Source organism: Odocoileus virginianus, chromosome 18 (assembly GCF_023699985.2).
Source record: "Odocoileus virginianus isolate 20LAN1187 ecotype Illinois chromosome 18, Ovbor_1.2, whole genome shotgun sequence".
Classification (NCBI taxonomy): Eukaryota; Metazoa; Chordata; class Mammalia; order Artiodactyla; family Cervidae; genus Odocoileus; species Odocoileus virginianus.
The window spans coordinates 651,087-678,848 of record NC_069691.1 but is presented as its reverse complement, the minus strand read 5'-3'; the positions used below and the strand labels follow the sequence as shown (position 1 = coordinate 678,848).

Genomic DNA, 27,762 nt, shown 5'->3' with positions numbered 1-27,762 from the left:
ATTGATTCAATGATACTATTCAACTATCTCATTCTCTGATGCCCTCTTCTCCTCCCACCCTCAATCTTTCTCAGCATCAGGGTCTTTTCCAATGAGTCAGCCCTTTGCATCAGATGGCTAAAGTATTGGTGCTTCAGCATCAGTCCTTCCAGTGAATATTCAGGACTGATTTCCTTTAGGATTGACTGGTTTGACCCCCTTGCTGTCCAAGGGGCTCTCAAGCATCTTCTCCAACACCACAATTCAAAGGCATCAATTCTTGGGTCAAAGGCATCAGCTTTCTGTGTGGTCCAACTTGATGGGCTATTGCATTAAGATAGTGCTTTTGTTAAAATCTACAAATGAATTAATTTAAGCCTTGACTCCGAAACAGAAATCCAGGGCTCTTGCTGTTTTGTTCTTTGGCTGGTTTTGCTTTTGTCACATAGGGGGCATGTGGGGCATGACAAGGCCAGGCGTGTGGTATGCAGTGGGGCAGGTGGGAAGCTGGGCTAATTGGAGATGCAGGGGGCAGAGACTAGCAAGGGGCCAGGTGGCTGGGGCACATGGTGGGGTCACGTGTCCTGAGCGCACTGGCAAGGAGAAAGTCCCAGCAATGGCAGGCTGCTGGAAGGGTCAGGCTTGCAGCTGTGGGTTATTTCCACCTTCTTCTACCTTCCTGCCTTCTCCTTTCCTCTTCAGAGAAATTTAGGTCCAGAAATGGCTTTTATGTCAAGCTGCCTAGTTCCTGGTCAGCCTAGAATCCCCCCTGAGCACCAGAACTCCAGGGTCCTTGTCTGATTGGGTTTTTGCAGGGCACACCGCTTACATGTTTGCTATCTATGAACCCAGGGTGAGCGCCTGGCCTGTGCAGGGGTGGGAACCCGACTCCTGCCTCAGAACCATTCAAAGACAGGAAAGAGGGGAGCTGGGAAGGCGGACTTCCTCCTTGCAAATCCAGGAAGGCTTAAGAATCAGACTGACTGGCAGCATTGAGCACTGTTCTTTATGGTTTTTCTGTTGCGTTTCACCTACACCATTAAAAGGCTATGACATTGCTTAAAATAAACCCATACCAGCCACATAATTGGTAAGAACAGAAGAAAGGAAGAGAGGAGGGAGAGATGGCAGAAAACTTGAAGATTAGGATCATGAAACGCTGAGAATCTGGTGGGAGTCATGGACCCTTGCTCCAGAAAAATGAATATACCCATGCACACAACAGTTTGCATGTCATTTCTGTGGATGCATGGGTCACTCTGAAGGCCTTTCAAAATGCACCACACAGAATAAGGAGAGGAGCTATTTCATGTCCTAGCTGAAATGGACATTCCAATCAGCTCTGAGATAAATCATGATGGCCAAAGGGGAAAGTGAGAAGAGATGAATTAGAGGCCACGTCGTGTCTGATTGAGAAACACCAGTCTTTCAGGAGAAAGAAATGTTTTCTTAGCCCTGGTTCTCAGCTTCTTGGGAGGTAGTTTTGCATAGTGGTTATAAACATAGCTTCCTGGGTTCAAATCTAAGTTCTGTGAGTTACTGGCTGTGTAAACTCGGGTAACTGGTAACCCCGTGTGCCTCAGTTTCCCTATCTATAATGTAGGGTTACTGTGGGGATCTCAGTTCACACATGTATGAAGTGGGGTTGTTGTGGGGACTCAGTTATTACAGGCAAAATGCTTAAGCCAGTATCTGGAACATTATTCATATTAGAAAAGTGTGTGCTATTATGAGAAGGCGGCGTGGAGCAGCGGGGATGAGTACGGGTTGCCTATCTGGATTCAAGTCCCGGCTCTGCTACTCACGAGCCTTGTCACCTAGGCCACTGTAGTAGGTTAAATAGTGTCCCCTGAAAAGTCATGTCCACCCAGAACCTCAGAAGGTGACCTTCTTCAGAAATAGAGCCTTTGCATATGTAACGAGTTAAGACGAGGTCATGCTGGGTTGGGGAGGGCCCTAAATGCAATGACTGGGGTCTTTCTGAGACATAGAGTGGACTGACCCAGGGAAGAAGGCCGTGTGACCATGAGGCAGAAATTGGAGGGATGCAGGTACAAGCTAGGGAATGCCCGAGGTTGCTGGTCATCACCGGACCCAGAGGAGCATGGAGCAGGGTCTCCCTGGGAGCCTCCGGAGGGAGCCAACCCTGCCCGTGTCTCAATTTCCGGTTTCTGGCCTTCTGAACTGCAGCAGGGTGAATTTCTGGAGTTCAAAGTCATCCAGTTTGTGGTAATTTGTTATGGCAGCCCCAGGAAACTGCTGCAGTCAGATTACTGCTTTTCCGTTTCTTCAGCTAAAATGGGGGTTAAAAAGTACCTACTTCACAGAGTTATTAGGATTGCTTGAGATAATCCACATAAAGGATTTGGCACTGTGCTTAGCTTGCGGTACATATAGAATAATGCTTGCAATTAGAAGGTACCTTGACATAATAGGCAATGGTAGCCTCAAGGATGGTGTTAGTAGCATCCTATTGTACATCTGCATTATAATTCATTTGTCCTATTGATGAATTTTTATGTGGTTTCCAACTTTGGGATAATATAGATAATAACCAGATTCTCTGGTTATTCTGGTTATTCTCTGGCTCAGATGGTAAAGAATTGACCTGCAATACAAGAGACCTAGGTTCACTCTCTGGGTCAGGAAGATCCTCTGGAGAAGTGAAAGGCAACCCACTCCAGTATTCTCGCCTGGAGAATCCCCATGGACAGAGAAGCCTGGCAAGCTATAGTCCATGAGGTCGCAAAGAGTCAGACACAGCTGAGTGACCGACACCTTCACTTTCAGATAATAACCAGATAATTTGTATATATATCTTTGTACAATTCAATGATTAAACTAGCAGAATAAACTCCTGGAAGTGGAATTGCTGTGTTAAAGCATGTGTGCCTTTGGGTAGATGTGGCTTCACTGGTCCTGAGAGACGGTGTCAAAGCGTCCTTCTATTCTGTGTGAGAATGTTGATCTCCACACCTTGTGAACACCAGAGATTCTCACTAAATCTAACTCGTCCTTTAGAGATAACTCAAATGGCCCCAAATTATGAGGTCTTCCTTATTTGTCTTACTTTCAACCAGAATTTATGTCTTCCTTCCCTGTTTCCCTTGGAGTCATTTATGCATCTGTATGTCCATCCCTCCCTTTCTCCAGTCTTCCCTTTCTCTTTCCTCCCCTCTCTCCATTCTTTCCTCCTTATATCCCTCCATCCATCCATCCATCACCCAGCATTCAAGGCGCTTCTTATCTTTTTTGATCTGATAGAGGAGAACTGATGTCTCATTTCTCAATTTACTTTTCTCTTATTGTGGGTGGATTTCATTCTCTCTTCATAGGTTTATTAGCTATTTGTGTTTCTTTTTATGTGAGTTGCCTGTTTTTTTTCCCCTCTTCCCATATTTTTGCTGGGCTCTTTTTTTTTTTTTTTTTTTTTCAATTTAGGAACTCTTGTCTATTAAAAAAATTAGCCCTTGTTCAATGTACAACAAATATTTCCCCCACAGCTTGCCTCTTGGCACTGCCCATGCCACTTTTTCACCTTGGCTTTTTAGAAAATACAAAACTGTGCTTCATAAAGCTCTACCTATGTCAACTGCTGCTGTAAGGCAAGGTGACAAAGTCCACAGGTGTGAAATGGAGAGTGAGAATAGGAGTGAGTTCGCAAGCTTTTCTACAAGCCAACTTTTAATTCCACCAAGGCTTTTGTTTTATGACTGTCAATGCCAGTAATAATGCCAGGCGTTCATCCATTCACTTATTCCACAAACCTGATTTCAGCCCCTGAGAGAGGCAGGACTCTATGGACCATGGGAGACAAGGATGCTTGTCTTGAAGTAGCTTTCCGTCTTGAGGTGGATGGGGCACAGTAACATGATGCTTCTGATGGCAGAACTCTGATGGCCCCTTCCCTTGGTGTTCGCTATTTAGCTTGCTAGTACCCTTTGCAGCTGGTGTGGAGAAAGACGTCATGGGTTAGGGTTAGGGCAAGAGGCTGGTGAGAGATTGTGGTATTCTGAGTCGGGGCAGTTTCAGAGGGGCAGGAAGAAGGAACTATAGTGTGGGGTATGGCAGGATTTGCAGGGCAGGTGGACCGGCCAGCTGGGACAGGGCAGTGGGTTCAGCATCTTCTCCTGGAACACGGCTGCTTACAATGATTCATGTGGTGACTCAGACAGAGCGATGACCTCAGGAGGTGCAGAATGAAAACACACCCTCGTGCACACACACACACGCGCACTTTTCTAATTTAAACCTGTTGACCACTTTGACGTTTGGACCTTTGAAGCTCCGTGTGAACTGGGATCTGGCTCATCGCCACTGCACAGAGTGATGGAGTCAAATGCTGTGTTTTGTTGCCCTGCTTTTTTCAGAAGGCCCCTTGTGAGTAAGAGAATGAGATCAGCCAGGGAGAATAAGGCAAACAAACCAAAGAACAAGTCTTTCAAAGAGAACTGATCATCTCTGAGTCCCCACGTTCTCTACTCAGGGGCCCCAAACATATCTTTCATCATAGAACCAGGTCTTGAGGGGCCTTATAATCTCATCTTGTCAATTCCCCAGACCCGCCATCAGTCGAGACGCCAGCCCTCCCTGGGAAACCTCATCTAGGGCTCTAGGCTCTCTGCTCACATGCCTGGCATAGCAAGTGCTCACCACCTCCTGACTCAGCCCAGCTCCTCCTTGGGCATTTTTTATTTTTAGACAATTTCTTGTGCTGATCAGAAATCCACACCCTGGTCACCTCGGTTTTAAATCTGTGTCTTCTGAGCGCTGAGATCCACAGACCACTTTTGTTCCTTCCTCCACAGGTCAGTCCATTAGAAGTTTGCTGACTGTGACCATGTTCCCTCTGTCCTTCAGCTATTCATATGACACCCTGCCCCCCTTCTCTGGACTTAGCTGGAAATACTCAAGAGAAAAGGCCAGAGGGATGGAATGGGGAGGGAGGTGGGAGGGGGGTTCAGGATGGGGAGCACATGTACACCTGTGGCGGATTCAAGTCAATGGATGGCAAAACCAATACAGTGTTGTAAAGTAAAATAAACAAGTTAATTTTAAAAATAAATAAATAAATAAAAGGCCCACTTCACAGGAGTGGTCACCCATATGGCCAATAGTCATATGAAATGTGCTCAGCTGACATCCTTAGTCATCAGGGAAATGCACAATGAAATACAACCACCCACCACTGTAGTGGCTAAAATGGAAACTTACTGACAATACCAAGAGTTGGCATGGATGTGGGACAACTGGGTTGGTCAAACACTGCTGGTGGGGATGTAAAATTATACAATTACTTTGGGAAACTGTTTGACAGTATCTCCTGAAACTAAGCATATGCTTACTCTGTGATCCAGAAATTCTACTCCAGGTACATACTCAAGAGAAATAAGTGACTATTTCTACCAAAAGACATTCATAGCACGACTTATAATTACCAAATCCTGGAAATAACTTAAATGTCCATTGACGGTAGAGTAAATAAATTATATAATTCATGTAATGGACTACTACACATCAGTGAAAAAGAATGGCCTGCCACTCTAACACACAGCATGAATGAATCTCACAGATATAATGTTGAGTGAAAGGAGCCAGACAGAAGAACATAACCAATGTATGTGTCTATTTATATGATGTTCAAAAATAGTCAAAGCCAGTTTATTTGATGAAGTTAAAAGTTCGAATGCTAGTTACCTTTGAGGGTGATGAATTGGGATGGGGATGAGAAAGCCTTCTGTTGAGCTAGAAATGGTCTGTATCTCCATCTGAGTGGTGGTGGCATAGGTGTATGCATATGGGAAGGCTCAGTGAGCTGTGCTCCTAAGACTTGCCCACTTGACTGTATATAGCCAATGCCTTATTAAAAAAGAAGAAAAAAATCGCACACCCCCGGAGCAAGAGCTGGAGCCCAGAGCTGAGCTCTAGCCTGAAGCTGAGCGAGACCATCATGCGCTTCCTTTGTCCACCGTAACTTTATTAACGCAGCTGAGGTCACACCGTGGCTCTGGGTCCCACATTGATTTATGTTGAACGGACAGTCTCTGGAGAACCCCCAAACCTTCCTCATGGTTGCCCAGCCGTGCCCACCCTTCCAACACGTGTAGGGTAGGCTTATTGGGCTGGACTCTGTGGGACTGAGAAAGAAGAAAGAAATCAGTTTGTGCCCTCACCGGACAAACGGATCCATGAAGCTCAGAGGCACTGACACGCCCGAGTCTGCCCAGCCAGTTAGAGGCAGGGCAGGGATTTCAGCCCAGGACTGCGTGACCCCTGGTCCATGCTTTCACCCACCATCAGCTCAGCCTCCTCTGAGAGTGGTGGGTGAAGAGAGGATGTGTGTGATACCACTTCAGGAATTTCTATGTGGGTCTTATCCTCCCGACTTAATTGTAAGCTTGCTGAGGATTGGGACTCTCCTATTAACTTCTGTCTCTCCCAAGAAGCAGAGAAGGCCATGGCGCCCCACTCCAGTACCCTTGCCTGGAGAATCCCAGGGACGGGGGAGCCTGGTGGGCTGCCGTCTATGGGGTCACACAGAGTCGGACACGACTGAAGCGACTTAGCAGCAGCAGCAGCTCCCAAGAAGGCCCTCGATGCCCTGCACAAAGTGGGTGCTCAGTAAACACTCAGTGAATCAGGTTGTGGAAACAGACCCAGAGAGGTATAGCAACTTGCTTGAGGCCACACAGCAAGCCCTCAGCCACAGTCAGGACTGGTGGTCGAGTCCCCTGGCTCGGGTCCCGGTGTCCCTCTGCCACGGTGCCATGCCTCTGGCTTCCTGTGGACTCCAGGGGCTGGAGAGTCCAATGGGCTGGAAGATACTAGGGAAGAAAAGGACCCTCCTCAGTGAGCCAAGGCTGAGTCTGGCCCTGGGGCCTCGGGGCAGGGCGGTGCCCCTGGAAGGGGGCTGGGAACAGGCTGCAGTCTGCACAGCCTTATGGACCCCTGTTCTCAGAAGTGCCCTGTGCTTGGCAGTCATTTTCCTGAAGTTCTTCATTTTACTTTTGGATGTATATTTTTGACTGAAGCCATGTGGACAGTGGCGCACACACCGGGGCTTTGAGTCTGACCTCGCATGAACTCTCGCCTCCTGCTGCCTACCTGCTTCCTGGGGACAGGTTCTTAGACGCCAGCTGCCTGGCCTCCTGACACCCCCAGATCCAAACCGCCTCCCCCTCCCTACCCCCACTCCGGGGCTCTCGCCCTGGGTGCATTCACCTGGGAGCTCTGCAAGGCAGTGTTCTCATCATCCCTGGATCCGAGCATTTAGTGTCCTGGTGCAGAAGTTGGGGTACCACGGGGATCACCCATCCCTGGGTGTTGGACAGTGGCCCCACTGGAAGGGCAGATACCTGGCCCGACTGGCGGGTGCCCTCCCAGGGCAGAGCATGTGTGTCCCGCCCGGGGCAGGGGAGGGAAGCTGGCAGCCAGAGGGCTTGGCCTGCATGCCCTGAGTCACAGCACCCAGGCATCTGTGTGCATCACGATATTCAATCATAAATATGAAGGACAGTGTGACAGACCAGGACAGAGACCATGAGAGAAAGGGAAAGCTTTGTGTCTTGGTACTTTTAATGACAGTTTTTTCCCGTGTGAACTCAGGACGCCACAGTCCTGTCTGGCGCTGGACTTGGCAGGTTCTGTAGCCAGCCCTGGCTGGGAGAGTCCGTCCTCAGGCCGAGGTGGGACTCAGGCTGTCATGGAGGAGATTTGGCACTCTCGGTCCTTCTCCTGGCCTGTCTGGACCCAGTCACAGGTGACAACACACCAAGGCACTCATGTCTTGCCTTGCAGGGGGACGTAACACTGCAGGCTTGGGTGGTGTCTTGGTTTTGTTGTGTTGATCGGCAAAGTTAATCTGCACTTTGGAATTGTTTTGCTATAATCGTTGCCTCATGTTTTATGATGCTGTTCCAAAATGTAGACATTGAGGAAAGAGAGCCCCGCCGCAGCCTTCCAATACCCACTGGTCTACCTCTTCCACAGCCTACCCCGCCCCATCCTGTCAAGGGACAGCTGACTTTCTTCCCTTTGCAGTCCCTGGCCTGGGCTAGAATTCAGGTATCCCCCCAGCTCCAGGCCTCTGTATCCCCGGCTGACCTGCGGTACCGGCGTCTGCCGTCTGAGCTGCCGGCTGAGATGCTGGTCAGGTGTGGCGGTGGAGAGAGGGCGTGCAGGCCGCGGGCTCCCGGAATGTCTGGGTGCCCAGGGAGGGGTGCTGGGTGCTGCTGGAGGGGGAGCCTTGTGGGGGCTGGGAGCTGGGGCGGACAGAGCCCCCCGGCTTTCCGAGTGCCTCAGGCCCTGGGCTGGGGAGTCAGCCCTCCATCTGTCACAATGGGGACTGTTCAAGGCGGCTTCACCTCAGGAGGGGCATCAGGACTGACTTTCACAAGCATCGTCTGGAGGCCGCGGGACATGCGGGCAGAAGGTAGGAGAACTGAGGCACGGAGCCTGCTGTGACAGCGCAGATCCAAAACGGGCAGTCGCCGTGACGACGGGGAGGAGGCACGGGTACCAGAAGGACAGGAGATGGGGTCACGTAGTGCGTGATCCCACCCGGACGAGTCTCTGGGAGCCGTCAGGTCGGTAGAGACCGACAGCAGAACGGTGGCTTCAGAGGCTGGGGGAGGGTGGGGGGCTTAGGGCTTCGAGGGCGACAGAGCCTCCGTTGGGGAAGATGAAGTGCTGGGGATGGTGGCGATGATGGTCACACAACAGAGTGAATGTATTTAATCCTACAGAACTGATTGTACGCTTAAAATGGTTACATTAATTTTGTGTTGGGCACTTTACCACGAACAACAGCAACAACCAAACCTGTAACATTCAAAAGAATAAATGGGAGAGAGGGTTGACGGGTGTGGGGACCTGCCGGAGCTGGGGGAGCCGAGGGGGGGTTCTGGGCTGGCCCCCAGGTGTCTGGCCTGGCCGGCTGATGGCAGCAGGGTGAGGAGGGGCTGCGGCGGCGGCGGCCACACGCAGGGCTGGGCTCATGGAGCCAGAGGGGCTCCCGGAGACGTGCCCAGCAGAACCTGGGCCGCAGAGACCACGGGAAGGTCCTCAGCTCATCACTGGTCGCGGACCCCCGCCTCGGAGGTAGCCCCGGGCGGGTGTGAGGTGTAAGCCGAGGGCGGTGGCCAGGCGAACAGGCGGCCAAGAGGAGCCTGTCACCAGGCAGCCTGAGGAGAGGGGAGAAGGGAAGCAGGCGGATGGGGACAGTCGCGTGCTGGTTGGGCTGCAAGGGGCAGGGGCTCGGCCTGAGTGCAGCGGGGAGCGTGAGGAGGGGCTGGGCCTCGCGCGGGTGCTGGTGGACGAGGGTCTGATGGGAACCAGCGTGAGCTCCGGCCGTCCAGGCCCGAGGAGCCGGGACGGGGCTCTTCTGGTCACGCCGCGGTGCCCGTCCCTCAACTCACTGTCAGAGCCTCCAGACGGAGCCCGCCCCACCACACCTAGATTCTGGACTTCCAGCTCCTGAGCTGAGAGACAGTGAGTTTCTTCTGTTGAGGCCCCTCCATTTGTTGGAACCAGTACAAAATGCCAGGAAATGAAGGCGCTCGTTCGTCCAACTCTTTTTTTTTTAAATCCAAGCCACCACATAGGTCACTGCCTAGCCAGTGGATGGGCTGTCCTTGAAGCCAGCATCCAGTCTGTCCAGTCATCAGGGGCGGTGGGGCGTCATGTGGTCTAAAGCGTCGCTTCCCCCAGAGGTGCCCTCGGGAGGAGGGCAGTGGGGAGACTGCTCTCGCGGGAGGGACAGGGGACATCTGGGGCGCTCTGGTGTCCCAGACCCAATGGAAGGGAGGGGCGCAGGGATCGCGGGCTTAAGTCGCATGTGGCCAAAATGTCTCCCCAAAGAGAAGACGAAACAAAAGCAGAGGAGAGAGGCTGTGAGGAACCAGCTTCATTTGTGAATCCACCTCCCTTTCCTGTGGCTGAAATAACAAGATGGTGTAACTGGAAAATAATCCTTTGAACTTGTGACTCAGCTCTTCCCGACCTCGGGGAAGTGCGGTCCGTAAATCAAGATGCGGTTCCGGCACCTCCTGCCCAAGTGTCCCTCGGGGCAGACACTGGAGGAGCCATCAGCCGACGGGACTGCGCCCGCCTCCTGGGAAAGGTCTGGTGGTCCTCCGGGGACTGCTTCCAGAGCTTCCATTCCCGAAGCTTCCTGAGGGGTGGCCTCAGTGCTTGACCCGTTCATTTTACCGTCCATCCTGCCTAGTTTTACTCCGGCACAGGTGGTAAATTCTCTTTTTTGCATATTTAGCAGCAGCTTAAGGTTCCTGCCATTGGGAAGCTGGGAGGCCAGACATGCCATTCATGTAAAATCACACAGCGTTTGGAAGACTTCCATTTTTAAATGTGTTTTAAATTGTCCTTTTCTTTCTCTCACCAGCTCTCGCTCAGGAGCCGTCTGTAAGGCAGGCAGCAGCATCACCCCTTCCTGCCCATCCCTCCCCTCTTGGGTTCCCAGCCCTCCGAGATCTTTCCACTTTAAAGATGAGGATGCAGAGGCCCCGAGAAGACAAGGACTTGCCCCAAGTTCCCAAGACACTAGATCAAAGCCCTGATGTATTCGTGCCCAGCTGACACCGTCCCCAGGCGCAGGGCTAGGCAGCAGGGCCATAAGGATAAGACACAGCTCCTTACCTGGGGGCATGGCAGTCTGAGGAGAGGGCAGGGGCTGCAGGGGGAAGGGAGCAGCCCCAGCAGTGGCAGTCGCCATGGGAGCCTCGTAATAGCGCGTCTGATAGGTGCGGTGCCCGTGCCAACCACGCCCCAGCCCCAGGCTTTTGCCCCTTACCTGCTTGCTGCAGGCTCATCCTCACAGCACCCCAGGGGCTGCCCTGACTCAGAGCTTGAGTGCTGTGATCCTCTCACTGTGCAGATGAAGAAACTCAGTCCAGTGGCTATCAACCTTTTATTTCAGTAGGTGAATCCTTTTGTCAAAAGCAATCTGTGGAATCCCCATGAATCAGGCAGTACTGGAAGCACCGTTGCTTAGCCTCTCCCACTTAACCCCCTTGCGGGGTTCTGGGAGACTGAGGTCTCCCCAGAGCACAGTGTAGACACCACCCCTGGGGACTAGGTTACGAGCTGAACTTCCTGGTCCGTTTATACTCATTTTACAGATGAGCAAGCAGAGGTCCGGGAGGGGAGGGATTTATCGAGGGTCACCCAGCGAGTTACCAGCTCAGCTAGCACTCCAGCCAAAGTCCTGTGAATCTCAGGCTGTGTCCATCTGTGACATCTCTTCTACCAGGAAACAGAGGCTTTTACTAACAGCCATAAAATACCCTCTCTTCCAAGCCATCATTTAAAGCCGAGCTTTCGGTGGGCTCTTGTTAACACGGTGTTTCCACCTCCCTCCCTCCCTGTCTCTCCCCGACCTCCAGTTTCCACACGTCACTGAGCACGGGAGAAGAATCTCACTTTAGAGAAACCACCCCTGGGAGCCAAGTGGATGAGTGTGGCCTGACGCCGACAGCTTCATGGTTTACCTTAGGCGTTCTCCGTTCCTCTCAGCTTATTTAATGAAATGCCTGGTCGCTCTGTTCACAGGACACTTGACATTAGAAAGGGCCTTTTAAATCCTTTGAAACAGGATTTTTAAATTCGCTGGCACCTCGGAGTGTGTAAGTGGAACAGTAACTTTCCTGTGTGCGCTGAGACAAGACTTCTCAGGAGCGTTAATGGTTGCAGCCCTCAGGAGGGCATCCTTGGAGGTGTCTACCAGCCGGCCCCACCCCTTCTTTGGCAGGCCCTAGCTGCCACCTGCGTGCCTTCTGCCTCTTCCCAGCTCCTTTCTCCCCCGACTGCTTTGACGTGGATTCCTCTCTCCCTGTCTGTTCCCTTGTCCCAGTTTGTCCCTTCTCCGCGGTCCATCCATGACTTTTTCTAAGGATTTTAGTGCAAACCATCCAGGAAAATGAGCCAAGCAGCTAAGGACTCAAGCATGGGCAGCTGCCGGGGCCCCAGATCTGTCTCAGCTGGTCCTCTCCCCGAGCCCCTTCTTGGCCCTCATGTGACCCAGAGGTGAATCTAAGGCTGCGTTTCCCACACTTTGTTCCGTGAGACTGCGATTCCAGGAGAGGCTGCTCAGAGATGTGGTTTCATGGTCCAGAGGGCAGGGCAGCTCTGCCTGCACCCTCACCAGCATGGTGACGGACATCTGCCGCAGCAAGCTCACCGACGGGTTTGAGAAGTCGGGGGGAGTCCAGAGTCCTGTGCAACTTTGTCCAACCCGGGACCTGTCTGAGCACCAGGAACGTGTTTTGCAGCCCACCTGAGCGATGCTAGTTTGGAGATGTCTCTGTGATGGTCTGGAAGCGTCTGAGCCCTTCACTCGGGTCCTCTTGGCCCCGAGATGGGAATCACAGGGCCTCTCCTGGCTCCCTGCTCAGGAAAATCCAAATTAGGTTATTCTCTGAAAGCCTTCAGGAAGGGTTGTTTTTTTCCATCTATACCAGAGCATTGTCAGTTGCTTGTGCTTTCTTTGAAAACAAATAGAAATGAATTGGGGGGGGTGCCCATTTATGGTCTGAACACTGCAATCTTGGGGTCTGGTCAGAGGAAGACATCAGGTCAAGCCGAGCTATGCTTAAAAAAAGGGATAGCACTGGCCTTTTCTGTATTTGGGAAGCAAGTCCTTTCTTATCAAGCCAGCTGTCACACACCCGGGCTTCTCCAAATAGGCCCACACAGGCATGGACTTGCACTAATAGCGTGGGTCTCTGCTTTCTTCCTGAAATGGAGGCTTCTTCTGGTAGCTGAATCAACTTTGGTTTTTGTTTATTTTTAATTACTTTGTTTTAGATTAACAATTACTCTCAGCTTTTTGATTGATAAGTTGGTTTTTTTCCTAGGTTTTGTTTTTCTCTACTCTGGAAAATTCCATCAGTCGTTTCACAGATGAGCCACGGGTTTTGTTTGTATTTGTTTGCACTGGAGTCTGAAACCACAAACTGCTGCAAGAAAGGCAATGCTGATTGTATTAGTTGCTATGGTTGCCATTAATGAAGTACCACACACTGAGTGATTTAAAAAGCAGAGATTTATTGTCTTAAAGTTCCAGAGGCCAGACATCCAAGATCAAGGTATTGACAGGGTTGGTTCCTTCCAAGGGCTGAGGGTCTGTTCCAGGCTTCCCCCCAGGGTCTGGCGGCTTGCTGGAATCTTTGGTATTCCTCGGCTTGTAGAAGCATTGCCTCCGTTTCTGCCTTCATCTTCACGTGATGCTCTTCTTGTCTGCCTGTCTGTTTACATTTCCCTTTTTCATAAGGACACCAGTCCTATTGAATTAGGGGCCCACCCTTCTCTGGCATGACCTCACTGAACTTTAATTACATCTGCAACACCCCTCTTTCCAAGCACTGTCACATTCTTACTTGGAACATGGTACTGGGTTACTGAGGTGGGGTGGGGAGGTTAGAGTTTCAACGTAAGAATTTGGAGGGGATACAATTCAGTGTTAGGTGAGAGGTGGGGTCCAGTGACAGGGATTCTGAGTCGAGGCCTAAGCCATCCCTCAATTTCTTTGTTGATAAAATGGTTTTAGTTAAACTCAATTTACAGGGTGTGGCACCAGGATTGAATGAGTTCTCAGGTGTGGAAGCGTCCTGGTGATGAAAGTAGCAGAGACGGGATCCAGACACGGGTGCCAGGTACCCCTGTGCTGTGGGGAACGCGCAGTAGGCATCTCCAGCAAGGAGGACAGCTGGGAAGTGGCAGACTTGGACACCCTTTTCCCAGAGCCCCTCCCTCCCATTATTCACTTCCTCTCTTAGCCAGCTCCCTCAGAGGTGAAATGAGAGGTCTGGACGAGGAGGTCTCCTTCTGGCCATGAAGTCAGGGGATTCTGTGAAAAGGTGCGGGTGCAGGGGCTAGAACACTGCAGGCTTGGAACACAGCAGATCTGGTTCCAGTGGTGATTCTTCGGCCTCTCGGTAGTGTGATTTGTGAGTCCCTCAACCTTTCTAAACTCAACATCCTCATCTACAAGATGGGAATGAATGCCTGCTGCAGAGGTTAAATTATTAATAGGATGTCCTTGGGAATTACTTAATCACAGCCTGGTGTATGGTAGTATAAGTTAGCTATTAGTGTCAGCTGTTCTTCGTGAGGATTGAATGAGATGGTCTGGGGAAAGAGCCTGCATACAGCAGGTGCTCAATGAACCACTGATGCTCACCCTGCTTTTAAGATAGGCCTTGGCAGGATGTCCAGCCTTCATGTTTTCCGTAAGGGTATATAGGGTGGAGAGTTGTACAGAAAATATTTGAACTACTTGAACAATGAAACACTTTTCAGGCACTCTTGGGCCATTTATAATCATCTATTACTTGTAACAGATGGCCATGCCAATTACAACAGTTACATTTTGTTAAACTGCATGCCCTCAGGACTTTTACCTTGCACAGTTTATTAGAGAACTAATCCAGCTCAATTCGGGATTCCATTATAGTAATTATTATCCTGACAATTCATAAAACATGTCCAGGCCTCCTTGTGAGTGACAAGCATCTACTTGCTCTGAGAATGAATCCAAGAAGGATCTTTCTAAGATTTTTCTCTTTCCAGTAGGTCAGCACAGAAAGTTCTTTCACAATGTCATACAGACGAGAACTAGAGAAATACCGTGACCTGGATGAAGATGAGATCCTTGGAGCCCTAACAGAAGATGAGCTGAGGACCCTGGAAAATGAGCTGGACGAGCTGGACCCCGATGTGAGTAGGCGCTAAAGGGGGCCCGTGGCCACACGTGCAGGACGGTGACGCTCACCGCCTGGGGGAGGGCAGACTAACCACCTGCAGTACCGTTTCTGCTTTCCTTCTACGGCAGCAGCTCTAGAGTCATCTTGCCTTTGTGAGGGTGTGTGTGTGCGTGTATGTGTGTTGTGCTAGTCATAATTCTCTAATAGAACAAATAGGATATATAGATAGATAAATAGATTTAGATATAAAGAAATTTATTATTATAAGTAATTGGCTTCCATGATGATTGAGACTGACAGGTTCCAGGATCTGCAGTTGGCAACCTGGAGACCCAGGACAACAGAAAGTGTCGTTCTAGCCTGAGTCCAAGGGCCTGAGAACCAGGAGAGCTGACGGTATAGTTTCAGTCCAGTAGCTGGCAGCCTCAAGACCCAGGAAGAGCCAGTGTTTCAGATCAAGTCCAAAGGCAAGAAAACAAAACAAAAGCAATGACCCAGCTCAAAAAGGTCAGGCAGAAAGAAACTCCCTCTTGCTGGTAGGAGTTTCAGCCTTTTTGTGGTACATGTATTCAGACCTTCAACTGATTGGATGGGGCCCACCCACCTTAGGGAGGGCCAAATGCTTTCCTCAGTCTCCCGATTCAAGTGCTAATGTCATCCAGAAATACCCTCACAGGCACATTCAGAATCATGCTTAGCTAAATGTTTGGGCAGTCTGTGACCCTGTCAAGTTGATGCATAAAATGAATCATCACATGTCCACTTGTGGTCAACTTGGCACCGATACACATCTTTTTAAATCATACTTATCTCCATATAGGACAATAACAAGGTCATAATTCTGCCCAATGTGATACAACTATCCTGGGTACCTGCCAGAAGAAGTCAAGTCCTTGAATAATGTTTACTTTTCTCCTTGATAGACTTAAGCTTAATCCTATGATACAAAATTAACCATACTTAAATGCTACCATATAAAATCGGTACATGCTTTGTGACATGTTAAGAGAATAATGGAAGAAAACAAAGATATTTACTTAATGCATACACACATACATTGACTCACACATACACAAACATGTTCATAAAAAATACAGAGGAAATGCTCATAACAGTATTGTCCTCGTTTGTCTAACTGATCACGTGGTGATAGCTGGTGTTTATAACTGCCTCTTCTCCTACCAATTCTCTGCTCCCTTGGCCTTCAGCAAGCACCTCCGCTGGCTCCCAGTCTTTGCCTGATGGAGTGAATCTACTGAAGGGCCTGGACCATCAGCAGTCCTGCCTGGATTGAGTTATTACAGTTTTCCATTGACTTTAATCCCTGGGCCGTGTAATACTGAGAGAGCCCTATAGAGATACAAGGAATCCCTGTATTTCAGGGGATGCCCTTCTTTACCACCCTTCTGGAGCAGCAGCCTGATTTTCCCCTCAGTAATCAACACACATCACCCCAGCCAGCACAGAAATTCCCCTTCTGCCTATGCATTCAGAGACATAACAAGGAGCCGCAAAAGTGGCAGTTTTAACTTCCAATCCCATGGAGTCATTGTGTGTCTCCTGGTAGAAGTATTCCTCCCTTTGGAACGAAGACCTTGAGGCCAGCAGAACATGAGGTCTTAGGATCAGGAAGCAAAACTTGTGCCGGTGGGTCACTGGGGCACCGGTTGTGATAGTGAGTGGGTGGTGGTTTTTTAGTCACTCAGTCGTTACGACTCTTTGCGACCCCGTGAGCTACAGCAGGCCAGGCTTCCCTGTCCTTCACCATCTCCTAGAGCTTGCTCAAATGCACGTCCATTGAGTCAATGATGCCATCCAACCATCTCATCCTCTGTCATCCCCTTCTCCTCCTGACTCTAATCTTTCCCAGCATCAGTGTCTTTTCATATGAGTTGGCTCTTCACATCAGGTGGCCAAAGTATTGGAGCTTCAGCTTCAGCATTAGTCCTTCCAATGAATAATCAGGATGATCTTGCAGTCCAAGGGACTCTCAAGAGTCTTCTCCAACACCACAGTTCAAAAGCATCAATTCTTCAGTGCTCAGCCTTCTTCATGGTCCAACTCTCACATCCATACATGACCAATGGAAAAACCATAGCTTTAACTAGACGGACCTTTGTTGGCAAAGTAATGTCTCTGCTTTTTAATATGCTGTCTAGTTTGGTCATAGCTTTTCTTCCAAGGAGCAAGCATCTTTTAATTTTATGGCTGCAGTCACCATCTGCAGTGATTTTGGAGCCCAAGAAAATAAAGTCTCTCACTGTTTCCATTGTTTCCTCATCTATTTGCCATGAAGTGATAGGACCGGATGCCATGATCTTCATTTATTGAATGCTGAGTTTTAAGCCAGCTTTTTTACTCTTCTCTTTCACATTCATCAAGAGGTTCTTTAGTTCTTCACTTTCTGCCATAAGGGTGGTGTCATCTGCATATCTGAGGTTGTTATTTCTCCCAGCTGTGCTTCATCTAGCTTGGCATTTCACATGATGTACTCTGCATAGAAGTTAAATAAGCAGGGTGACAATATACAGCCTTGATGTACTCCTTTCCCAGTTTGGAGCCAGTCCATTGTTCCATGTCTGGTTCTGACTGTTGCTTCTTGACCTGCATACAGGTTTCTTAGGAGGCAGGTAAAGTGTTCTGGTATTCCCATCTCTGAGAATTTTCCATGGTTTGTTGTGATCCACACAAAGTCTTTGGTGTAGTCAGTGACGCAGAAGGAGATGTTTTTCTGGAACTCGCTTGCTTTTTCTATGATCCAGTGCATGTTGGCAATTCCTGGATCCCTGTGCCGACCCTTGACTCCTGGGCCCGTGAGTCCTGGTCGTGGGAGAAGCAGCGGCACATCCTGGACACTGAATCAGAGCGTGCACGGACTCATAGAGATCCTTGCCCTGGCCCTGCAGGGTTTCACCGCCTGGCTGCGCTGTAACTGAGTTTTCAAAAGCCCTACCCACCATTCCCTCAAGCCAGCTGCTTCAGGGTGGTAGGGAATGTGTCGTGGCATGACTTAAGTGAGAAGCAGAGGGCTTCCTGGTGGCTCAGATGGTTAAGAATCTGCATGCGATGTGGGAGATACGGCTTCGATCCCGAGTTTCGGAGGATAACCTGGAGAAGGGAATGGCAACCCACTTGGATATTCTCGCCTGGAGTATTCCATGGATAGAGGAGCCTGGTGGGCTGTAGTCCATGGGGTTTCAGAGAGTCAGACACAACTAAACAACTAATGTACAAAGATCTAGAGGAATCCCTTCCGCTGATGTCTTTATCTTTGCATTTCATAAGTAGTGCATGTAAATGTATTTAAGCTCAGAATTTGCTTCTGCAGCCAGCTTATGGCATCACAAGACAGGAAGCTCACTGGTCACATCTGTGGCTTGGCCAGTCACCACAGAGCTGCGACAGAACCAAGGGAGGGGGCCCCGAGGTGGCCTGCTGCACTCTCGTTGTATCTGTACATCCTGGGTACCCCGGCCGATGACCAGTTCAGAGAAGGTACAGAATGAATATTACTGAACTAAGTAAATTTTCCATTTGATATACTTTTATTAAAAATGGGATATTTCATATCTTTTTAAAAAAACTGTCACTCTTCAAACCTAGTTTAACAGTGATCCGTTCAGTAAATACTACTGTACCGTTTCGCTAACCCCGAAGTAGCCACAGCTTGTGTAGAAGGAGTGTAGGTTAGCAGAGAAGATGCAGGACAAGAGCGTAGATTCTCCAGGGGCAGCCCTGGCGGTGTCCCTTACCTTCACATCACCGTGAGCCCGTTGCTGTCCTTCAGACTTTATTGCCCCGGTCCATGGAATGATGGAGCCTCACTGGCCCCATTCAGGGCTAAGTCTCCATGAGCTTATAGACTGGTCCTACCTCCAGATTTGACTAAATGTCGTCTTTTAGATAACCTAGCATCCTGGTCTGGGGGTGCTGAGTTTTAGGCCCCACGGAGTGACAGACCCCTCCGGGAACGTATCCTCTGCTTGCTCTTCACAACCTCTTGTCCACACCTACATCCAACTAGGGGCAGATGGTCCCCGAGGTGAGGCCCCTGGGGTTGGCCTTCAGGCGCTCAGCCGAGCGGGGAGCGGCGGGTGAACCACACCCCCCGTGGAGGCACGCAGCGGGCTCGGGGAGGGGACGGGCTCCGCCGGGAGGAGGCTTTACAGAGCAGGTGCCGCTGAAACTGGGCCCTGGGTCTCTAAACCATGAAGAAAAGCGAAGAGCTCCGTGCTGAGTGAAAGTCGCAAGCAGAGGCTCGGGCACAGAGCATGGGCGGAGCGGGTGTAGGCGGCGTCCCGGCGGAGGGCCCGCCGAGCCTGGAAGGGGGCTAGACCTGGCGGGACAGGGAGCTGAAGGCAGACTAAAGACTGTGGATTCTCTCAGCAGCCCAGGGAGTTCCGAGGACAGAGCGGTGGGTTTGCTGACAGAGATCTTTCCTGAAGATCAGCAAGGGCCCTGCCTTTCTCTGCGACCCTTCCACCATCTTGCAGAATCTTTGCTGCTCCCAGCGTGAAGCGCAGACCCCCCGGGAAGCCCACAAAGCCTTCCACCTCTGACTCTCCAGGCTGTTGGACTTGCCCTGAGTCCCTAGACGGAGATGCGTTAGGATTAGGCTGTGGCTGCAAATTGGATGCGTGATGACAAGGTTCAGGGCCAGACGTCAGACCGTGGAGTAGGCAGAGAGAGGAACCCTCTCAGAGCAGAGCCCCTGAGAACCGTTTGAGCCTCAGCTGGGAGCTCCATTTCCCCTTCCAAACTGGCAAACGGCCCCACTCCTAATGTCAGAGTATCTGGCCCCAGAAGCATATTCCCAGGGCCTCTGTGCCTTGCCACACCCGAGCCCTCCTCGCAGGTGGTTAACAGGAAGGTATCCTGTGAACACAGGTGGGATGGGGAACCTGGGGCACAAAGAGCTGACTGTCTGGCCCCATGTCACAGGACCAGGGCGTGGAGACTCGGATTTCAGGCAGGCTCCAAAGCGCGCCACCACCCCCTCTGGCAGGAGGAAGATACAAGTACACTTGAATTTTGGAGTAGGGTTGGCAATCCGAGACCTGTGATCCTCATACCACTGTGGTTTCAAGTGGACATTTTCAAAGACCGCTTTCTCTCTAAGTTCAAGGAAAAGAGACGAGAAATCAGAGCAAGGATAGGAGATAACTGAGACCAGTGGGGTTTTTGTCTCCACCTCACAATTGGCCCTTCATGGAGGTGCCTCTGTTACCTGATTTGCAAGTCAGGATGGGAGCTTTGAAAAGATCTAGTGGGGCTCCACTCTTGCTGAGAGCACAAACATTCCAGCTTGAGTTTCACCCGACCTCCACCCATGTTCTGAAATCACAGCTCAGGGAGAGGCTGAAGGTATGCAGACCACAAGAGGCCTCCAGCCGCTGGCCTGGAGGGGACGCTGAGGCCGGCAGGTGTCCAGCCCTCCAACTCACAGAGCAGAACCAGAGCCCAGAGAGAGGAGGGAGCTTGCATTGGTCGCACGTCTGAGGAGAACCAGCCCAGGTCCCGGGCCCGCTGTCCTCTCTCTCATATTCTCTACCCTTCCTGTTTTAATTCTGGTTTACCAAGGGCTTAGATGGCACTTTTTATGTGCAGACACTGTTCTTACATTTTGAAAATATTAATTCATTCAACTGTCGTCCTAATCCTGTGCTGCAGGCATTGTTGTCATCCCCATTTTGCAGACGAGAAAACTGAGAGGTGAAGCAACTTGTCCACAAAACTGCAGTGAGGTGGTGGCGGAACCATGACACAGCTCTGAGTTCACTCTTAGCCCCAACGCTATAAGACTTCACTGGAGTCCTCGGGAAGATGGTTTGAGCCATGCATGTGCTCCGGCTTTATAGTTGGGGGGGGTACTGTATGAAAAATTGTCCCCTTTCCTTCCTAGAGACAACCTAAGATGCAGAGATCCTTATTCAGTCCTGGCTCTGCTCCCAGCTTAGGCAAGTGCTTTTCCCTCTCTGGATCTCGGTTTCCCATCTGCAAAATGGACACAGTTGGCCTAGATGCCCTCTGACACCCCCTCCAGCTCTAAGCATCTCTGATTTTATGATCAGTTGTTGGCAGTCTTATGACCTGAATTCAGTTAACAGGTATGTTTGCAGTGATGCAATTGTTAAGGCCCAGTGTCATGTGACACAGTAGAGTACGCAGAATTGGAAAGCTGCTTTATTTGCAGCAGAAGATTCCAAACTTGTGCACAGTAAAAGAAAAAAAAAAGAAGTCCTCAAAACTTTCTTAGTCTGCAGCCTGGAAAAACTCGAGCTTATCATGAGATTGTTGCACTTGGACTCCCACGGGAGAGGAATGCTCCCTGTGCTAAAAGTATCTGCTGTGACTGATTCCCCAAGGGGCCCTGTCCTTTCTTGTCTCTCTGGGGTTAAGTGGATGCTGCTCTGAAGCTGAGCCAGCTGCTCGGTTCAGACTGCCTTTGTACCAGACGGAGGGGAAAATGAGCAATGTATAGTGATGTTTGAGAATGACAGGTCAGACCACGACTTGAGCAGGGTACAGTGTATGAGTTCCTGGAGCATCAATAGATAGTCGACATTTACTGCGACAGAGCCCTGCATGGCTTATCTTCTTTAGTCCTCCGAAAGCTTTGGTTATCAGCCACATTCTGCTGGTGGCTCACACAGTGAAGAAGCTGCCTGCAATGTAGGAGACCCAGGTTCAGTCCCTGGGTCAGGAAGGTCCCCTGGAGGAGGAAATGGCAACTCACTCCAGTATTCTTGCTGGGAAATTCCATGGACAGAGGAGCCTGATGGGCTACAGTCCATGGGGTCGCAAAGAGTTGGGCACAACTGAACGACTAACACACACACACGCATTTTAAAGGTGGGGAAACTGAGGCTTAGAGAGATGAAGTAGCTTGCCCAGGAGTTGGGACTCCAGCCCAGACAGTCAGACCCAGTAGCCTGTGCTGTTAACTCCCACCTCCAGTGTGGGCCTGTGGGATGAGCCTGGAAGGGAACTTGGAGAGCAAAGTTGGGAATTACCAGCAAATTATTTTCTCTAATTCAGTTTCTTTTGAAGTTGTTACATTATTTTCACATAAATACAAATCTTAGGGGAAAAAAAACTACCAGCCTAAAGAATTTAACTATACATGTTACTTGTTAATGAGGCTTTGAGGAAAAGGAGTAATATTTTTTAGTGTCTCAGTAAAAGGATCAAAATATTTGCATGAAAGAAGGTAGAGATAATCCCAGACTTATAAAGAAATTGGATCCTTCAAGTGGATTCTGAAGTCTGCAGTTGGGAACCTGTGACACATTATAGAGACAACAGTAGAAAACAGCAGGCCCCTGCCAGCAACAGTAATTTAAAAACTGCAACTATTCTCTGTTGAGATCATCTCACGTGCCAGGTGCTGGCCTGTGTTTTATGGGACTTGTCTCATAAAATCTCCACGAGGATTCTATGAGATTGATCCTTGCAGGTTGGGGTTAAAACCACTCTAAGAAAAGGAAATGGATGCCCGAAATCACACAGCTGGTAGGTGACAGACCTGCCTCCCCGAGCCCATAAGGTGTTCAGAATTCTGGGACCATGAATTGCACGGAGAAAGGATGGAGGAGAAAACCTCTAGAACTGTAGGATCTCAAAATTAGATGATCTAAGCCCCACCCCAACCCCTGCCTGTACGAACACAGCGCAGGTAAAAGAAACCCTAGTTTGCAGAGTTTCTCCTGCACACGTGTCACTCGCCTGGTGCTTTCTGTAGCTCATCGAAGCATTACTCCTAAGGTCAGGAGTATTATCGCCACTGTGGAGATGAAAAACCAATATAACGACAGCAGCCTGAAACCCAGGGGAAGGAAGGGACTTGTTCAGGGCCGCACTGCAAATCAGCCGCTGCACCAGGACAGAATCCTGGGACTCCTGGTCACACTGCATGGCTTCCAACCACAGTCCACAAAATCATAAGCCCTCCCTATTCGTGGCCCACATCCTATCCTATACACCAGAAGACACTCTTGGCCATGAAGGAAGCAGCCATGTCTGGTCCACGGGGCTGTGATTCTCCCTTGTAACACAAACCAGCAGATTCACAAGCCCAGGACAGAAGTAAACAGTTGAAATGGAAAGAAATAAATCTCTGCTCTAAAAATAGGCACACATCCTTAGAAACACTGCCGGCTGCGCACGGAGCCAAGGGTGGGCCTGGCGGGGTGAGGCCTGGTGTCCCTGTGTCCCCAGCCCACCCTCGGTCTGCTGGCACCCTGACCACCTCCCCGCCCTCCTCTGCACCCCGCTACTTCCCCCAGGCAGGCCTCCAGCCTCCCCGAAACCCCCTCCTCCCCGCCTCTGCTTCTGGGCGACCTCTTGGATCTGGAGCCCTTTATTCTCAAGTCAGAATCCTCCCATCTCTCAAGGCCCAGCCTCTCCTCTCCTCCCTTGGGAACCCTTCCTGACCCTGCCCCTCCACGCTCCCAGTGAAGCACCTGCCCCACTAAAGAGGGCCCCCCTGAGCTGTTTCCCTTTTGATTGTGATGTTTTTAATAGGCAATATGTTAAACATATGGTAGTATACAGAATACACCTGTGTTCCCATTATCCAAATTTCACAAATGTAAACATGTTGCTTTATTTGATTCCGATCACCCTTAAAGAAAAGTGATGGTAAAGTTTTAACCCGGCTTTCCCACCTCCTGCAGTTTCTTCCCCGTCTCTCTCATTCCCTCACTTTCTGCTCAAGAGACAGCAAACAAAGCCCCCACAACATCAGGGAGGTAATATAATGAAGGAAGCTGGGCCAGTTTTCTTGAGGCACATGGCCATCTTGGGTCGTTTCTTACTGTTCTGCTCTTGAAAAGGTGGTGGACGTAAGGCAGTTCTCATTTACCACGTCACCCTCAAGGAATAGAACCAACAGCAGAGCCAACGATTGTTAACTGCTTGTTGGCCTCTGTATCAGAGGCAGTAGGGAGTGGTGGGGACTGAGGCAGGCAGGAGGGTTTGTGTTTGACCAGACGGCACCTGCTATTCCAGTCCACCAGCTGCTCCCCGGTACTGTTACATCATCTAAGTCTTCAAGAAATGCTGGAAATCTGATTGTTTATGTGCAAGTTTCCTATCTGAAAATGTTGGCCAGCTCATTCAATTATACAGACAAAAGCAACCAAGTTTTGCCATTTGATTGAACTCTAGACCTCCCCGTTTCCAATTTTGACGACTCACATGACAGATTTTTAGACAGATGAACAGACAGATGGAAAAGTACCTAGCCCAGTGTCTGGAACATAATAGGTGCTTGATAAATGTTTATTGAGCGTGAATATATGACCTGCCCACTGGAATCTAGGGTTTTTGCAGTTCAGAGCCACATTGTACCAGCACAGACGTAGGGCAGCCAGGTACAGCTGTGCAGGTTGCGCACTGCAGAACTCCAGGAACCACTGCTCATATAAACCAGAGAACGTATAACGCCCGTGGAGTTGTGCAGTGCATAGTCTGCACGGTCAGAAGCTGCTGCCCTCACAGGGTTTCCCCGTAATGCGGCGCCTTTTCAGTTGAATGGAAGTGAACAGTTATGCCCTGTGGTGACAGAACTGATCGCCGTCATCTGCTTCTCATAGAGTTCAAACCTTGATTCTGAAGTTTCAGAAATGATGTTGACCGTTTTACAGAAAGGGGAGTCGAGGTCCAGCAGCACCAGTGCCCTGTGTGTGGCCTCAGAGCCCTGGGATGAGAGCCCAGGCTGTCAGTCAGAATGCAGTTTGTCTGTAAGTAACAGAGATTCAAAATAGCATAGCGTAAGCAGTGGTAGCTCAATCAGCAAAGAATCGCTTGCATTTAAGGAGACCTGAATATCCCCTGGAGGCCTGGAAGATCCCCTGGAAGCCTGGAATATCCCCTGGAGGCCTGGAATGTCCCCTGGAGAAGGAAATGGCAACCCACTCCAGTGTTCTTGCCTGGAGAATCCTATGGGCAGAGGAGCCTGGTGGGATACAACCCACCGGCTTGCAAGAGTTGGACACAACTTAAGAGACTAAACCACCACCAAGAGGTGTTTTATTCGTCTCTCAAGTACGCCCAGAGATGGGAAGTCTAGGGCAGGTTCGGAGCTTAGGTCCCCAGACTTCCCAGAGTCCCAGGTAGCATTCAGCTCATCTTCCTTCCATCGCTAAGGTGTAGCCCCCATTCTCATGGTCCCAAGTGGTGGCCATAATCACTGCAATCCAGACATTAGAATAGAGGGAAAGGGTGGGAGGTGGGGAGAAAAGGGAAGAAAGCCATTTTTCAAGTATCTTTTAAGGAAAGTCACTGGAAATTGCCACTGGACATTTCTCATACTGGGACCCAACCTAGCCACAGGGGAGCCTGGGAAATGTAGTCTTTTACCTAGGTGGCCATTGCGCAGCTCGGCGCAGAGTGCTTCTGTTACCGCAGAGGGGAGACGTGATACTGGGGACTATTTGAAGCCTGTCGCTGTGAGTTTGCCAGTTTGATGGCTGATGCTCTGCTCCCCGAAAGTTCCGAGGGGAAGTGAGAGGAACTCACTTCCGAACCAAATCCAGATCCCTGAAGGAAACATTACAAAGGTCTTACTCCCCAAAATCTCCATCAGTAAGTTCTGGCCCCATGGTGGGCACCCCTACTCTAGCACCTTTCATAATGTTTCCCCTTCCCCAGACCTGCATGGGGCAGCAGTTGGCTAGATCAGCAAACATCTCAGGGTAGCAGGTGTGATGCTGACCTGAAGGGCATCTAAGAAATACCATCTTTTCCCTGCTGGAGCGTCAGTGCTGTGTGATTCTGGACAATTCAAAACACATTAGCACCTATTACTTGGGATTGGGGATTTAGAGAAGACTAGGATACATCTCAGCTGGCCTTTGAGGGGCACTCAGTCCCTTTGGGGAGAGGGATATGGCATAAATGTGCTCTAAGACAAATTAGAAGGAGCATTATATAAGAACTGGCAAGGTGCCTCCGTGTGTTTGGAAAGAGAATCACCAGATCGGTGTGGGGAGCACTGCAAAGGCTGGACAGGGTGCCGAAGAGAAGAGCTTTGAAGGATGAATGCAGTGGGGGAGGAGAGGTGGAATTCCAGGCAGAGGGCACAGCTTGAGTGATGCCCTGGCAGGGTGATGGTGTGGGGCGAGGCTGCGGAATGCGGAGCAGCCTGGAGTGGCTGGAACATGGAATACTTAAAGCGAGAAGATGGGGAGGCTGGAGTCAGTTGAGGTCAAATCAGGAAAAAGCTCTCCATGCCAGCCTGATGAGTTTGATAATGATTCCATGGGTTAGTGGAGGTGCTGAGTATCTGTGACTGTGTTGGGGAGTGACCTGGTCAGGCACACAAGTCGGTGCGGTACCCTCGCCAGCCTGAGGCTGCCCTGATGCTTCAGCAGTAAACACCATGGCTTGAGCTGGGCTGGTGTCTGGGACAGAGATGATTCTGAACCCTGTAGCCTCCGGCTGCTTCCTCTGACGAGCCAGGCACCCTCCTTCTGCCAAGCCTCCGTGCTGTGCTCTCTGTCCCCCTGTAACCTCCCTCTTCTCTCCTCTTCACCTGGCTGCTTCCTGCCTGTGCCCTGGGACCCATTCAGCTCAGGAGCCCCTCCTGCAGGAAGCCCCGGGGGAAGGAAGCTGCTCACACTCGTGTGTGTCTCCCGACCTGAGAGGCTCTGTGGAGTGTGGTCACTCATTCATTGTCTCAGGATGCCCAGTGTCCACCAACAGCAGGGAGATGGGACATCTTCCTTGAACGTGAGGCAGAAAAGGAGGATGAGGAGAATGCCCAGAGGGACAGGGTCAGCCCTGCCTTGTGTCATGAGACCCGCTGTGAAGAATCAGGTTAAAAGACATTGTGTATATGCTGAACCACTAGTGTGAAGATAGCCATACTGACCCTCGAGATGCTAGTTATGGACACTGTCACCTGTATATCAGCTCAGGCTTCCTGGCTGTGTGACGAACGAGGTGTGTGACTTTGGGCAAGTGACTTCAGTTTCCCAAGCCTCAGTTTCCCCACCTGAAGATGAGAGAGTTGGCTCAGGGGCTCTCCCCAGGCTTTGCAGCTCTGAGCTGCCCGTCTGAGGTCCTTTTAACACATGTGTGTGTGTGCGTGTGCATGCACGTGTGTGCGTGGCCTGTGGTGCATGCATTGGGCACATGTACTCTGACTAACCAACCTGCAGTGGTTCTGGCCGAGATGGCTCCTCATGTAGCCCCAACTATCTATAGTAGTGATAATTGTGCGGATACTTACTATTTGGCCTTCACCACACCTGTTCCCAGTGTGTTAGAGCTCCCAGCAGCACAGATGAGGGTTTGTCAATGTTTCCATCATCCTCTGGGCAGCTGGATTCCAGAGCCTGGGTGAGAAAACTAAACAAAGATGCCAACCTATCAAGCTGTACATCCAACTTTAAAATTTTACAACATTTGAAAGAGAATCGCCATTAAAAAAACTACAGCTAGGAAACTACAGAAAGAGATTGCTTAATTTTACCTCTTATGATTATTAAAAACAATTTTTAAAACCTCTGGATTAAAAAAAAAAAAAAAAACATGTATATACCTCTTTCTTCCTCTAGCCCAGAGCCTGAAATGAGCAAGATAGTCAGTAAACATTTGAGGGATAAATGAATGAGTGTCTTGACTTTCTCTATCTGGAATTTTAGTCTGATAGGAACTCAGATCAGAGGTGGCAAAATGGCAGCCTGTGGGCTGAGACTGGCCTGCAGCTGTGTTTTATTTGGTCTGAACATTGTTTTTAAAATATTTGGATCATGTGTCAATATTTTAAAATCAAGAGCTTTCACATAAAGATCAGCAGATCTAATAACACCACCCACGGCAGTTCTTAGCTGGAGCTGTGTAGTGTGGAGGCATTGAAATCTCCAGGATGCCACAGTCCTCCTCACTCCCAAGTGTATACCAGCTCTAATTTTATATTTTGGCTAAGATCAAAGAGTACCTGGAAGTTCTTCCTCCTTAAAACCAACACTAGGGACTGCCCTGGCAGTCCAGTGGTTAAGACTCTGCTTTCAGTCCAAGGGATGCAGGTCTGACCCTTGGTCGGGGAGCTAAGATCCCA

The 27,762-nt window shown here is 50.0% G+C and overlaps 1 protein-coding gene across 8 annotated transcripts in view; it reads left to right on the top strand.

Moving 5' to 3' along the window:
* The window catches only part of TMOD1 (tropomodulin 1), a 107,393-nt gene that overhangs the window by 5,580 nt on the left and 74,051 nt on the right, over nt 1-27,762 (top strand). For 4 of the 8 annotated variants that reach the window (XM_020891000.2, XM_020891009.2, XM_070480220.1 and 1 more), the window contains one exon: nt 14,566-14,709. In XM_020891000.2, the coding sequence (XP_020746659.1) occupies nt 14,590-14,709 (120 nt within the window). In that variant the 5' untranslated portion in view covers nt 14,566-14,589. Of the gene's footprint in view, nt 1-8,388; nt 8,411-12,848; nt 13,080-14,562; nt 14,710-27,762 lie in introns of those variants that run through there. The other 4 variants (XM_020890998.2, XM_020890999.2, XM_020891004.2 and 1 more) reach the window with 4 other exon arrangements.